Source organism: Medicago sativa, chromosome 8 (genome assembly GCF_051527215.1).
Source record: "Medicago sativa cultivar Bolivia chromosome 8, Bolivia_mono, whole genome shotgun sequence".
Taxonomy (NCBI): Eukaryota; Viridiplantae; Streptophyta; class Magnoliopsida; order Fabales; family Fabaceae; genus Medicago; species Medicago sativa.
Window position 1 is genome coordinate 92,510,731 of NC_140756.1, and position 13,729 is coordinate 92,524,459.

Here is a 13,729-nt window from a genome sequence, read left to right on the forward strand (position 1 = left end):
TCATAAGAAAACATTTGTTGGTCATTGCTTGAACCAAATTAAAGAGAAAAAGTAAACAAATAAACAATGCTGTAAAATTTGTTGGCCATTCACACATACTGAATTCTCACAAAACAGCAAACACAATTTGAACATAAAATACCAACTTTACTAAAGTTCACATCTTTAGTCTATATATACAGAACAAGCAAATACATGATGATATATATAGAAATCCAAACTAAATTGATCTGATTAGAGTTCTAAAGACCTTTATTCATGACATGAAATAAACACTACTTCAGAGGTGATTACATAACACTGTTCATAACCATACTTGTTTGTTTATTTATTTTCCAAAAAGGGATTTGAACCACCAAATTCCTTTGGTGTCTTCAGGACCTTCTTGCTCAGGTGGAGTATCACTTTGTGGAGTCTTGCGCAGTTTGCTCACATCATACCCTTCTTCCTTAGCTTTCTCAACAAGCTGGTTGTAGATTTCTTCATCCAAATGGGGTTGCCTGCATAATATCTAGGAACCAAAATGATCCAAGTTATGGTAGGAAACTAACAAATCATTAGCAAAATATTCACAAGCCAAACAAATGCATTCTCATCATTCTAAATTGGAGTTATGGACTTGTGGTTATGTGATACCTTAATCATATATTAGGACGCAATTTAGTACATTTTATTTTTCAACGATTCTAAAAGAAGTACTTTTTTTGGTTTCCCGCGGGTTCCCTCTAAGGAGGGAATCGGAATCCTATTTGAGCCACTATCTGACTCAAATCTTCGTTCAGCATATTGTGGGAGTCTAGCCACTAGACCCGACCGTTGGTCTAAAGGAAGCAATTCAATCGGGATATATCAAAATTTTCAACAAAAAAAAAAAAAAAATTTATCAAACTAACTACAATTTACTTGATTACACAAGGTCACTGAATCACTTAGGAACCTGCATGCTATAACACCATGACTAATTATAAATAAGCATCTCATTGGCATCATTTATCTCTTTTGCTCTCTGAGACACACATTTATAGTTCAATCTATGCACGGCCCTAATCTGAAATATGCATCAAAGTACAATATGGCCACAATTCTGATTGTGATGCCACTGTAAAACCTCTAAAACCTTTATATTGCGGCCACAACTGCGATTGGAGACTGCAATTTAGAACTAGCTAACCAACGACAATAATACAATACAACATCAACTTGGCTCCTCTATAGTCTAGAGTTCCCCATTACTCTACATTCCAAAATCTAATTCATTTTTTTGATGAAAAGCCCCTAAATTATCATACAATAGTTTACTAGCCAAGTGCGAAATCCACCTAAATAACCTAAACAAATTAACATAATTAGAGATTCTGAATTATAACACAAATGGTTTCAAATCACATACATTCAGAAACACAAGAGTATTGAAAAAGTAAAAGACAGAAAGGGTTACATACCCAAAGATAATTCCTGCTAGGTTGTCCAATAAGAGCATAATGATAATCATGATCAAGGTGCAAAACCCAATAATCCCCAGTAATAGGAATGATAGGAAAGATGGGAGGAACATAGAATTTGACCTTAAGTTTAGCCTCATCACTATTAGGATCAGCTTTATAAGCAGTACCTTCAATGTAACTTCTTTTACCACCACTCCAAGTCTCATTCAGAACATTCACAGTTCCATCATCTCTCAGAGTGTAGGTTGCTCTTGTGTCCTTACCATCACTTGGTTGAAACCTTGATGGAAAACAAGCTATCTCGTACCATCGACCCATGTAACGCTTCAAATCCACACCTTTCGCAACATCCATTTCTTTGTTTGCGTTTGCCATCGTTGATGCTATCGAGTTTAGAGAGAAGAACAGAACAAAAGGGTTTCTTTGTGTTTTGTTGAAGCACGACACGACACAAAACAAAGGGTTTTAGGGTTGGAACTTGGAAATGAATTCAGTTTTTCTTTGTGCTTTGGTAAGAAGAATAACGTGGGTTTGGAGCTTTGACGTGGAGATGTGTGGTCCTTACACGTGTCAAACAGAATCCTATGACAATAGGATGATATGATGACTGTTTCTTCTCGAATGTTATCGTAATCTAGAGAGTTGGACCCCACAAAGTTTTACAAGGTGAAACCCTGAAATTGTAGACAAAAAAATGCCTTGAAGCACAAGAGAAATTGCTTCTTGATCAAGAAATGGACAGTGTGTATGTTTCAATCAAATGCTTGAAGCCGAACCGATGCTACTATAACTTGTGTCTTCAAAGAAACTGCTTATTTTTCTTCTCTTCTTTCACATATTACAAACACAATAATGTCAATAAATTAGCTTATATAGTCGATAACTTATAAGCTTTGTGACTGCAAAAAATATCTCTTTGGTAACTATAATTTTTTCACATATTTATAACTTATTTTTACTCGTTTATATGGTTATAACATTTTTTTTAATAAGCTAATTTAAACAACTTAGACCGTTCCCAATGATGAGGTCTTAACCATTTAAGACCTGATTCCTAATAGGTATCTTCACTGGGAATTTTTTTTGAAGGTCTTTCAAAACTCAATGTCTTACTTAAGACTTTTATTCTTAAGTGGAGCCCACACAACTTTTTATTAAAATAATCATTGTATTGTTGGAATGTAAATGATGAAGAGTTATTAGTGAGACTCATTTAGACTTTTGATAAAGGGTCTTCATTGGAGTGACTGAGTGCTTATTAGGTATTATTATTAAAATATTATAAAAAAAAATGATGTGTACAAGTGAGACGAACTCTAAAATGAGAATCTCCATCGTAGATGCTCTAATAACATAACATTTCTTCTTAACTTTATATCTTTTAACCTTCTCTCAAAAAAAAAAAAAAAACTTTATATCTTTTAACCTAATTGAAAAAATTAAATATTAATTAAACACATATTCTTCCATGACATTTCATATTTATAAGATAGTTTAACAGTTGATTTTATCAAACACTACAATTTAATTAGTTAACTTATTGTCTATTAACTATCAACTAACATATCAAGTACTCCCTCCGTCCCGGAATATATGACCCATTTTCTAAAAAAAAGTGTCCCAAAATAACTGAGTCATTTCAATTTTCAATACAACTTTCATCATTCCCAATACAATATAACACTAAATAATACTACTTTTATCATTCCCAATACAATATATTTCACTTTCCCCTTTATTTATACATTTTTCTTAATCTGTGTGAAATGAGCCAAGGGGTCAGATAAATTGGGACGGAGGGAGTATAATCTAACTTATCAACTATTTACTATTTTTTTTTACCAAACATACCAAAAGATATGCTTATCAAACCGGCTTTCAATAAATCACCGTTAGTAAATTATAATCGCTAATTTTTCTAGGAATGTCATATTATATGACAAACATTTAAAAAAAAAAATACTTAGAACCAAATTGCAATTTTTGATATTCCTGAGTAGTTTATTGTTGAAAATTTTTGAGTTCATGAAACAAACGCCTTCCTTGTATATATCCACACACTATTTTTCTTTGGAGTTAATTATCATCAGAAAAAATTAGAAAGAAAAACAAATTATCATCCGAAAAACCATTCCACAACAATGATATGAATGGAATGCCCCTACCCATATCTTTCCACATCAGCCATGTGTAGAGTGATCTAGTAGTCGTAGATAAAGGATAAATCATGGGATCCCCACTGGTCAGCAGAAGATATTCAACAACGAAAAAGGAAAAGTAAACAGCCAATCTTTGCTGTAGAATATCAAACATTGATTCTCACCAATAATAAGTTAACAACTCCTTACACAATTTCAGTATCAAATACCAACTTATCTATAGTTTGTTTACAGAACAAACCAATACACGCATTGCAATTAACACTTCTTATTAGAGTTCTGGAAATCCTTTATTTTTGACTTGAAATTAACACTTCTTCAGCCTGATTACATAATACACTTCATGTCATGACCATAACTATTTATTTATTTCACAAAAAGGCGTTTTGTGTCTTGAGGACCTTAATCTTACTCAGGTGGAGGATCACTCTGTGGAGTCTTGTGCAATTTACTCACATCATAACCTTCTTCCTTAGCTTTCTCAACAAGCTGGTTGTAGATTGCTTCATCCAAATGGGGTTGCCTGCATAGTATCTAGGGACCAAAATAATCCCAAGTTATTGTAGGAAGGAACATTAGTATACACTCAGGCTCATGACATGATGATTGAAAAAATAATCCTTAAATAAAACAATTTTTAGTCATGTAAAAAATAAATTTTAACAACTTAGTCTTTAGCTAAACATTTTCATATCTATGATTTAGTTCAATCATAGCTAGATTGTCTTGGTTTATTGTGGTTCCACAATTTTTCTTAGAAGTCAAAACCACAACTAATCTTTTTTTCTCTATGAAGCTATGACACAGACATGGATGCTACACAGACACATATACGACATTGAACATAAAGATGCTATAATAAATTTTAAAAATGAATTAATCAAATATAATCACATGTGTGGGATGTAACTTGGTGTCGATGATGCCTAATTTAACAAGAAAAAGCAACGTTAGAGATAGGGTTGCTTACCCATAGATATTTATTGGTAGGCCCACCAATGAGAGCATATTGATAATCTTGATCAAGGTACAAAATCCAGTAATCTCCAACAGCAGGAATAATTGGCAAGAATGGAGGAACATAGAATTTAACCTTGAGCTTGGCTTCATCACTTTTGGGGTCAGCCTTATAAGCACTTCCTTCTATGGAGGTTCTTTTACCACCATTCCAAGTCTCGTTGAGAACATGAACAGTCCCATCACTGTTGAGAGTGTATGTGGCTCTTGTGTTCTCTCCATTTTTGGGCTGAAAGAATGAAGGGAAAGAAGCTATCTCATACCACCTACCCATGTACCTCTCCAAGTCTACACCCTTCACAACCTCCTTGTCCTTCCCTACGGTGTTTCCCATTTTTTGTTGTGGATGTTATTGCTTCCTCTATTTCAGTTAGCGCTTATCAGATTGGAGTAACTTTCGAAGGTTTTGGTTGTGTTTTATTATGGTCCTAATAAGTGTGAGTTTATTTATATATTAGTTTTGAATCTTAATTTTGATAAGGTTCTGTTCATTTGTTGAGACATTTGGGCCTTACACGTATACCAATATAAATTTGTGTGGTTTTTCTTTTTTCTAATAAAGGTAAATGACTATGATTGCAAAATGCCAAAATTAGTCCTTTCAGTTTCTCAAGTGTGAAGCCTTGAAACCAAAGAGACGATACTTCCTTCCTGATCAAGAAATGTATAGTGGACCTATGTGTCCATCTCAATCAAGTGTTTGAAGCTGAACTGATGCCATATTCGATGAATTTAAAGAAACATCTTACCATTTTTCATGATAAGAATAAAGAATAATAACAATAACAATATTAATAGTACTATCATTTATAATATAATCATAATCAATGGTATTTTATATTAAGTTTAAAGGTTAACTATTTTTAATCTCTATAGAACTAGGTTTTGAAAAATCAAATATATTCATAATTGAATATTTGTTAAATAGATTAACAATTTCTTTTCAACCAACATAGACAAATGAATTACTTGCATTAAACTATCGTCAATTATGTTTGACTATATATTGATAATTTTTATTGCTAAAAATATTTTCTCTATAGTTGTTAGAGACCGAAATGTCAAATTAAGACAAATAAGTTTATTAATCAAGTAATAATTTTTTAACCTTTTAATTTATGCTAATTTTTAGCAAATTAATTTGTTTAAGGTAGCTAAAAATATATTATTGGAGTAGTTAGCTATAATAACACACTTAATAATTCAATATAAATAAAAATTGTGGGTTAGCCAAAGCTACCATATCAAAAGGATTTGCCCCGAGATGATTCGACTTTAGGGTTATGTTTATAGTCTTCCTTCTGTTTGCTTGGGGTTGGATGATCCTCATATGAGGCTAAATAGTTTTTTGGTGTTGTTTCCGTTTTCACTCTTGTTTTTAATGGAAAAGATCCTTTTGTTTTGTTATCATTTGACTAAAATACTTCTTGTACTCATTATTTTTATATGTATGTACTCTTTTAGAAGATTTCTCCGTTATATATATTTTTCATTCAAAAAACAATATGACTTCCATTTTTCTTTTCTGTTTTAGAAACATATTCTGTTAATCATAGGTCAAGTTTCACCATAACTCAGACTCAACACAAAGATTATAAGAAAAACGTAAGTTTCCCATAGGCAAAATCCTTCGAAAATGACTGAAATCCTTGATATACACATTTGAAAGAGATTGATTAAAATTCAATGCAAGTTTTGATGGATATTGTCATATTGATGCTTAAATTATAGCGTTGTATCATTTTAAGTAGCAACATTTTTTTTTTTCATCTCATTTCAATAATTCTAAGGGTCGATATGCTAACTTGTGCCCTAAGGGCACATATTAAGAAACCTAAAAAGAGTAATTTTGCATTGGAAAACATAATAGTTTAACATTTAAGAAGTTAAATGTACGATTTTTGATATGTATATTTCTATAATGAATTCCTTAACATATGTCTTTGAGGGCACAAATTAGCATTTGCCTAATTCTAAATATCATTATATTTATATTGTTAAAGAAATATCATTACACATTTATTTTTTGAAAGAAAATATCATTACACATTTTTGAAAATTATTACTTCAAAAATACAATTACCCGGTGCATCACAATAGGTAAAGATCTAGTTCCATAACAATGTTCATGACATGGACCACACCTAGTTATTCCCTAAAAGGCCTTTGGTGTTGAGGACCTTATTATCCTACTTAGGTGGAGGATTACTCTGTGGAGTCTTGTGCAATTTGGTCACATCATACCCGTCATCCTTAGCTTTCTGAACAAGCTTGTTGTAGGATTCATCATCCAAATGGGTTTGCCTGGATAATATCTAGGAACCAAAATAATCAAAGTTATGGTAGGAAGGAACATTAGTATACACTCATGACATGATAATTGAAAGAGAGAAGAACACACACATATATAAAATAGAGGGAAGATCAATTGTGGTGCTCGAGGAAAAAAAAATGAAAAACCCAATTTAATCCTTGGAAAAAAATCCATCCATGTGAAAAAATACATCGTAACAACAAAGTCTTTACACAAATGTTCTCATATCTCCAATTTAATTCAACCAGGTGATAAATTAGTCTCATTTACTTCTTTCATGAACTAAAAGTTATTTAAATTGAGGATTCATAATTTTTAAAACGACCACAATAAAATCTACCTATAACACGAATATCAAACACAACGAAATAAATTGGTGTCATGTCAGATAGTATTTTGTAAGTGTCGGAGATACATAGATCTTTCCACAACCATTAAATACAATATAACATGAAAAGTCAAAGGTAGATAGAATTGCTTACCCAAAGAAATAATTTGGTAGGCCCACCAATGAGAGCATATTGATAATCTTGATCAAGATACAAAATCCAGTAATCCCCAAGAACAGGAATAAATGGCAAGAATGGAGGAACAAGGAATCTGACCTTGAGTTTAGCTTCATCACTATTGGGGTCAGCCTTATAAGCAATGCCATGTATAGACTCTCTTTTACCATTATTCCAAGTCTCATTGAGAACATCGACAGTCCCATTACTGTTGAGAGTGTATGTGGCTCTTGTGTTCTCTCCATTTTTGGGCTGAAAAAATGAAGGGAAAGAAGCTATCTCATACCACCGACCCATGTAACGCTTCAAATCCACACCTTTCACAACCTCTGGCTCTCCCATTGCTTGCTGTAGTACAGGCAGAAAGAGAGACATACATGGTAAAACATAGCAAAACAGGACAGAATAGAGGTGATGAGCCATGATGATTAGTTGCAAGACAGTTTATGCTGGTTAATTTCCGTGTTTTATATATGGTCTTGAGTACAATAGTTTATACACTGGTTTTGAATTTTAATTCATTATTGAGATAATCACATCAGAATATGCATTTGTCAATATAATTGATTGTGAACTTGTTCAAAAAAAATATAATTGATTGTGAATATACACGTTTCCTTTCTAATAGATGTTTATTTTATCACTTTTAAAATCCGATTTTTTTTTTCTTTTTTGGTAGATCAAAATCCGATTCCTTTATGTGTCATAATAATTTTTTTTTTAAGGCAATCAATTTTTTTTTCTCACCCACCCTCATTGTTTTTTCACAAACACACTTCCTTGATTTTTTTTGTTAACCCTTCGTTTTTTAGAAAAATAAGCTCCGATAAGTTTTCACCCATAAATCAAACTCAAATTCTTTGAAACTATTAGTGCTGTAATAAAATTATTAGTCATTTGAGTTCAATCATTTGATTGCATCTCATTCCTTTTATTTTCCTCCAACTAAAGGAAATTTTACCAACTTAATTACTTTTTTTAATTTTCCATAAGTTTCCTTCCATCCTTTGCATGCTGCTTGTTACGCAGTTGTTTGATCAATTTCGTTACAGAGCATTGTTGGTTGTAAATTAGATGCTACTTTTAAAAGCTTCAAAAGAACTTGGAATAAAATCTTGGTAAAAAGAAAAAAGTCATAACAAAATCATGCACAAAATAAGTTATTTAAAAAAATAATAGAATATCGAAATCCTTTTCTCAAATTAAAACAAATCAAATCAAATCCACTCATCAAATCAATTAAATATATCAATTCTTTTTTATAAAACCAAACATTCACATACATGAGACCAACTAGTATATAATTTATTCCTAAAGTTTAAAAATCAATGAAAACCAAATTCTTCTTATATATAAAAAAGAAGATGGAAACCAAATTCTAATTCAAATTTTGTGGTCTGCCCCTCGCTCTAGCTATGTAATGTTCAATTGTGACCGGGCAGTGTTTATTTTTTGTGGTGGGAGGTGTTCTGAAATGTTCGGCATATCATTTTCTACTGGTTTTGCGAACAATCTTGGCTCTTGTTCTGTCACCGAGGCGAAGTTGCATGATACCCATCAAAGCCTCAATATGGAAACTAATGAAAGGCTATAGAAAATAGAAATATTATGGTAGTCTCATATACTATTCTTGTTGTCCAACATGGATTGGAGTGTGATATTCTCTACTCTGGAAGTGCATAAAACGTAATAATAGATAAATTAAGGGAAAACTAAGCATAGAAAACATCATATGGTAAACTTGCGGAATAAAATAAATCAATTTGCAAAAATATCATTAAATCAAAAAGTACAACTACAATAGTTTGTCACATTGTAAGCAGTAGACTTTAAACATAAACTCAAATGGCAGCTGACTGTGATAGCTGACTTACTAACGACGTAAACTAAATCTACCAAAACAGCAGCAACCTGACCGCTCTTTCTCTTCGTCTTCAATCTCCTCTTCAAGGTTATCATCTCATCATTGCTACAGGTCACGGGTCCTTCATGCTGCAACATACTTCCTCCCCAGCAAAATATCACAGGCTGACACCAGATACCATGAATTTCAAGGAACCCCCCCACACACACACACACACACACCCCACCTCACACGGGTCCTTGCTGCTGCAATATACTTCACCCCCAGCAAAATATCACTAGACCAGACTGACACCAGATACTGGACCGAACCCTCCCCCAAAAGAGTCACGACATGGGTCCTTGCTGCTGCAACATACTTTTTCCCCCATCAAAATATCACTAGACCAGAAACCATGAAGTTAGTGTCTCATGTTCATCTTCCAACCAATATGTCTCAAGAATTTTAACAGCCTTCTCATAAATTTCATTGTTGTCATGATTCTGCAAGTTGTCAATCTTTTCCAATCCCTCAGCATCCTCTATCATCTGAGCATACAAGTTGACATCTACTGTTTTACCAAAGCTTTTCTCTGCTTCTCCAACCTTCAGAAAATTCTCAAAACCTTTTTCCAATCCCTCAACATCCTCTGTCATCTGAGCATACAAGTTGACATCTCCCGTGCTACCATAGCTTTTCTCTGCTTCTCCAACTTTCAGAATATTCTCAAGACCTTCTAGACAGACAGTAACAATTCTTGGATCAGGGCCAACCAGTAAATCACAGAGAGGCTTAATGCAACCCTGGCTCACCAAGTACCTTGTAGCAAAAACAACATTTGGCAAGTTAAAATGTAAACTCTCAATGATGCCAGCATGAAGCAGAGCCAGAAAACAACAATTAAAAATAACTTCACCTACTTGATTTGCTCGCGGGTACCGCCAGTTGTAGCATTAGTGAGTGCCCATGCAGCTTCTTTTTTAATGTCAAACTCAGCATTTTGAAGGAGATTGACTAGGGGAGCAATCAGACCAGCTTCAATAACAGCCTGCATCATACATATAAGGTAGAGTTCAGCGCGCTTTTTCGGTAAACAAGCGAACTAAAAATCACATATTTGACAGTAAAATGTAAACAACACTCAAGACCCAACCTAAAACAGAAAACATAATGTCAATAATACATTCCATTCAGTAGATGTACTTATAATCACCTAAAAATCCAATTAATACTCTGATTGATTAGTGTAACCTGAGAACTAAATATATCATCAACATGCGTAAAAAAAAAAATATCATCAACAAGAGTACAATGGTTACTATTGCACCACATCTCCATGTTAAACAACACGTAGCTTCATTTTATATGCATGCGATCTGAAATATCAAACTTGAAGTAAAACATAAGCAATAAAGAAATTAACACCGTACTTTATCAAGCGTGATATTTAACATCATTTAAGTATCAAAATAATGGGATTTATTAGCTTACCTGTATCTGCTCTCTGCTTCCAGCTGTAATGTTTGACACAGTCCAGCAAACTTCTTTCTTAATACTTTTCTTGTGATTACTGGTCAACAAGCTCAAAAGGCATGGGAGTGAACCATGATTGATAATAGCCTGACAAAAAGAGTCCCACCAAATCAGGTAATTCTCACAGGTGAGAAGATTCAAGGGGTGAGAAGAAACTAGATTCATGGTAATAAATAGTAATGAATCACCAGAAGTGTGTATCAAGTTATAACTTCTCGTTCTTCCAAAGATGAAACTCCCCAATCCCCTCAAAAAACAAAACTGATTCCTAGGCTAATATTTCTAAAATTTTCAATCAAGCCTCAACACCCACCCACTATAGCATTTCGGCGTTTTCTCTTAATCAAATTAGACTTACAAAACTTACCCATCAATAATTTCAGGTTATAATATGTCAAATTTTAATTATATTTCCAAAATAACTAACACAACACTAATTCAGTACTTTTCTCAATTCAGTACCTTTCTCAATAAAAGGTAAATATAATTAGAAATACATTAGGTAGCAGCTAATTATAACAATACACAATCCATTATGACATTACCTGAGTCTGCATATTGTCTCCAGTTACAATATTTCCCACTGTGCGAACGACAGGAATCAGCACTGAAGGAGATGGGTGCCTTCAAAAGATGCACATACATTTAGAGCCAAAATAATCAATAATTGCAATAGGATATTGGCTGACCGGGGATATAAGAATTGGTACTTACAGAAGGAGCTGCACCAGTCTGCCACATACACCTGCCTCGATCACCGCTTGGATATTGTCATTTGTTCCATCAGAAAGATACGAGAGTGCCCAACATGCATCAGTCAGGACTTCTTCATCTTGGGAAAAAACCAAATGCTTGAGAGCGGGAAGCGCTGGTCTCATCTGTCCATCAAAATTCTAGTATTAATACACAGATAAAGGTCGTCTCGTAGGTTCAGTTTTAATTTAATAAAAACAAACAATTACCTGCTCAAGTGGGGGTTGTGGCTTGCCCCTGCAAAAGTTTGACAAGGTCCAAATGGCATTTCTCAATATATAAAGCTTTGATTGGTCATTCAACTGGGATAACAGCGGGATCAGGGCACCGTGACTGAGAACAAGATCACGACACCTAGGGGAATCACCGGCAATGTTTCCCAATGCCCACAGAGCCTACAATTTCAGTTTTAGAATTCAGCAAAAGAAAAAAGGACAATCCCAGTTCTACTGCTATTACATTTTAGTATAAACATACCTGGGCCCGAACAGCATCACTTGGTGAACTAAGTAGCTTGATAAATATTGGTACTGCCCCATGATCAATTACCACCTTAGTGTTCTCAGAAGTTCCAGATGCTATGTTTGTGAGTGCCCAAGCAGCCTCAAACTAAACAAACAAAGTCACAAACAGCCAATCAAAACAACAAAATTTCAACTACGCGGCTACACCATACTACAAAAATTTCCAAAAGATTTAAAAGAAAAAGGACAAGTTTGAAACCTGAAGTTGAGGAAAATCCTCCCTATCAAGAAATTGAACAAAACGAGGAACAACACCAGATTGAATAACTTCATCGATCGGAGGAATGCGTTCTACACAACAAACATCATGAATCAAAGCAACATAATGATAATGATAATGCATTAAAAACATCAGATAAAATCGACAGTTACCAATGGAAAGACGCTTCCGAAATTCCGTAGTTGCTTCGAGTTGTTGGCTGTTATCATCGGACCAGATATTAGCAACCATTGTGGAAAACTGCAACAGCATCAACAACAAAAATAAATCCAAAATCAAATCATTGTTTTCATAACAAATTATCACTGAATGTAACATCACGAAACAAAACCCAGATCAACCCGGATCAAATGTAAACACAAGAACGCGATTGAGAGATGGAATCACGACCAAGAATCACAACCTTCTTTTCTCGAGAATCGAGGAACAGCGTTGAGGTTGAAGAAGAGCTTCGCGTCGTTTCTCGAAGAGACGATAGTGCTAGGCGGCACCAATCGAATGATTTGGGAATTGATATGCGAAACCCTAACTTGCGATTAAGAAAGAGAGAGAGAGAGAGTTGAAACCCTAATTTGCGATTGAGAGGGAGTGGATTTGAGAGTGAGAGTGACACAGATGTGTGAAGGTTGAAGGTTTATATAGGTTTGGGTAGGAAATCTTTGAACGGTGAGAGAGAAGCACAGAGGAAATCTTTTTTTTTTTTTTTTTTGTTGAGAAAATCTTTGAAAAAGGGATTGGGCCAAGTGCAAAGGAGGCGTCTTCTATCCACACCCTATTATTTTTTTAAAATTGCTGTTCACACATATGAGAAAGCTGAAAAACACCAATAAAAGACGTAAATGCCCCCACGACAGTTAACTGCCGATGAATTAAAAACATGGCTGCAGTTAACTGCCGAGAAAAACTTCGGCAGTTAACTACCGAGGAAAACTTCGGCAATTAACTACCGAGGAAACCTGAAATTACCATTATTAATATTTTATTGATTTTGATTGTTTCAATCATTATTTTGATACATTTCAAACAATTACAATATTATACTTATGCATATATACCTTAATAAGAATAACATTTAAATCTTGACAAAAAAAGAGCCCGTGTGTTTTTGGACTAGTTTTTTACGCCCGGTCCGGCCCAAAAATATGGGCTTTTTAGCCGACCCGTTAGCCCGGCCCATTTTTGACAGCCTAAATATTTTCCTCTCACCGTATTTATTTATTCATCTTTTATTTTTTTGTATCGATAACAACAAAAAGACAAATACGTTGATGCTAGTACTTATAATATCGTAAAATAGATGTTTTCCTTTCCTATACATCACTAAAAAATAAAAATAAAACAGACATTAATTAAATTTATAAACATAAGTAAGTTTCGACCACTAATTTCATAAAAACAAAAAGTGGCATTAATCA

At 33.8% G+C, this 13,729-nt stretch overlaps 4 protein-coding genes across 4 annotated transcripts; all 4 read right to left on the reverse strand.

Moving 5' to 3' along the window:
• Nucleotides 1-103: 103 nt before the first annotated feature.
• TIL (temperature-induced lipocalin) lies at nucleotides 104-1,937 on the reverse strand. Its single transcript, XM_085734188.1, has 2 exons — nucleotides 1,443-1,937; nucleotides 104-511 (listed from the first exon to the last, which is right to left on the reverse strand). The coding sequence occupies exons 1-2, from the start codon at nucleotides 1,818-1,820 to the stop codon at nucleotides 329-331; spliced, it is 561 nt and encodes a 186-aa protein (XP_085590314.1). The 5' UTR covers nucleotides 1,821-1,937; the 3' UTR covers nucleotides 104-328.
• A 1,799-nt stretch (nucleotides 1,938-3,736) lies between these two features.
• On the reverse strand, nucleotides 3,737-5,045 carry LOC146903362 (temperature-induced lipocalin-1-like). The gene is made up of 2 exons (XM_085734189.1): nucleotides 4,575-5,045; nucleotides 3,737-4,138 (listed from the first exon to the last, which is right to left on the reverse strand). Exons 1-2 carry the CDS (start codon nucleotides 4,953-4,955, stop codon nucleotides 4,013-4,015), a joined length of 507 nt encoding a protein of 168 aa, XP_085590315.1. The 5' UTR covers nucleotides 4,956-5,045; the 3' UTR covers nucleotides 3,737-4,012.
• Nucleotides 5,046-6,604: 1,559 nt separating this feature from the next.
• LOC146903363 (temperature-induced lipocalin-1-like) lies at nucleotides 6,605-7,809 on the reverse strand. Its single transcript, XM_085734190.1, has 2 exons — nucleotides 7,418-7,809; nucleotides 6,605-6,936 (listed from the first exon to the last, which is right to left on the reverse strand). Exons 1-2 carry the CDS (start codon nucleotides 7,781-7,783, stop codon nucleotides 6,811-6,813), a joined length of 492 nt encoding a protein of 163 aa, XP_085590316.1. The 5' UTR covers nucleotides 7,784-7,809; the 3' UTR covers nucleotides 6,605-6,810.
• A 1,381-nt stretch (nucleotides 7,810-9,190) lies between these two features.
• Nucleotides 9,191-12,994, reverse strand: LOC146903364 (importin subunit alpha-2-like). The gene is made up of 10 exons (XM_085734191.1): nucleotides 12,718-12,994; nucleotides 12,467-12,554; nucleotides 12,294-12,385; nucleotides 12,048-12,179; nucleotides 11,780-11,965; nucleotides 11,532-11,695; nucleotides 11,363-11,441; nucleotides 10,776-10,904; nucleotides 10,205-10,332; nucleotides 9,191-10,103 (listed from the first exon to the last, which is right to left on the reverse strand). The coding sequence occupies exons 2-10, from the start codon at nucleotides 12,543-12,545 to the stop codon at nucleotides 9,686-9,688; spliced, it is 1,407 nt and encodes a 468-aa protein (XP_085590317.1). The 5' UTR covers nucleotides 12,546-12,554; nucleotides 12,718-12,994; the 3' UTR covers nucleotides 9,191-9,685.
• Between the last annotated feature and the right edge of the window lie 735 nt (nucleotides 12,995-13,729).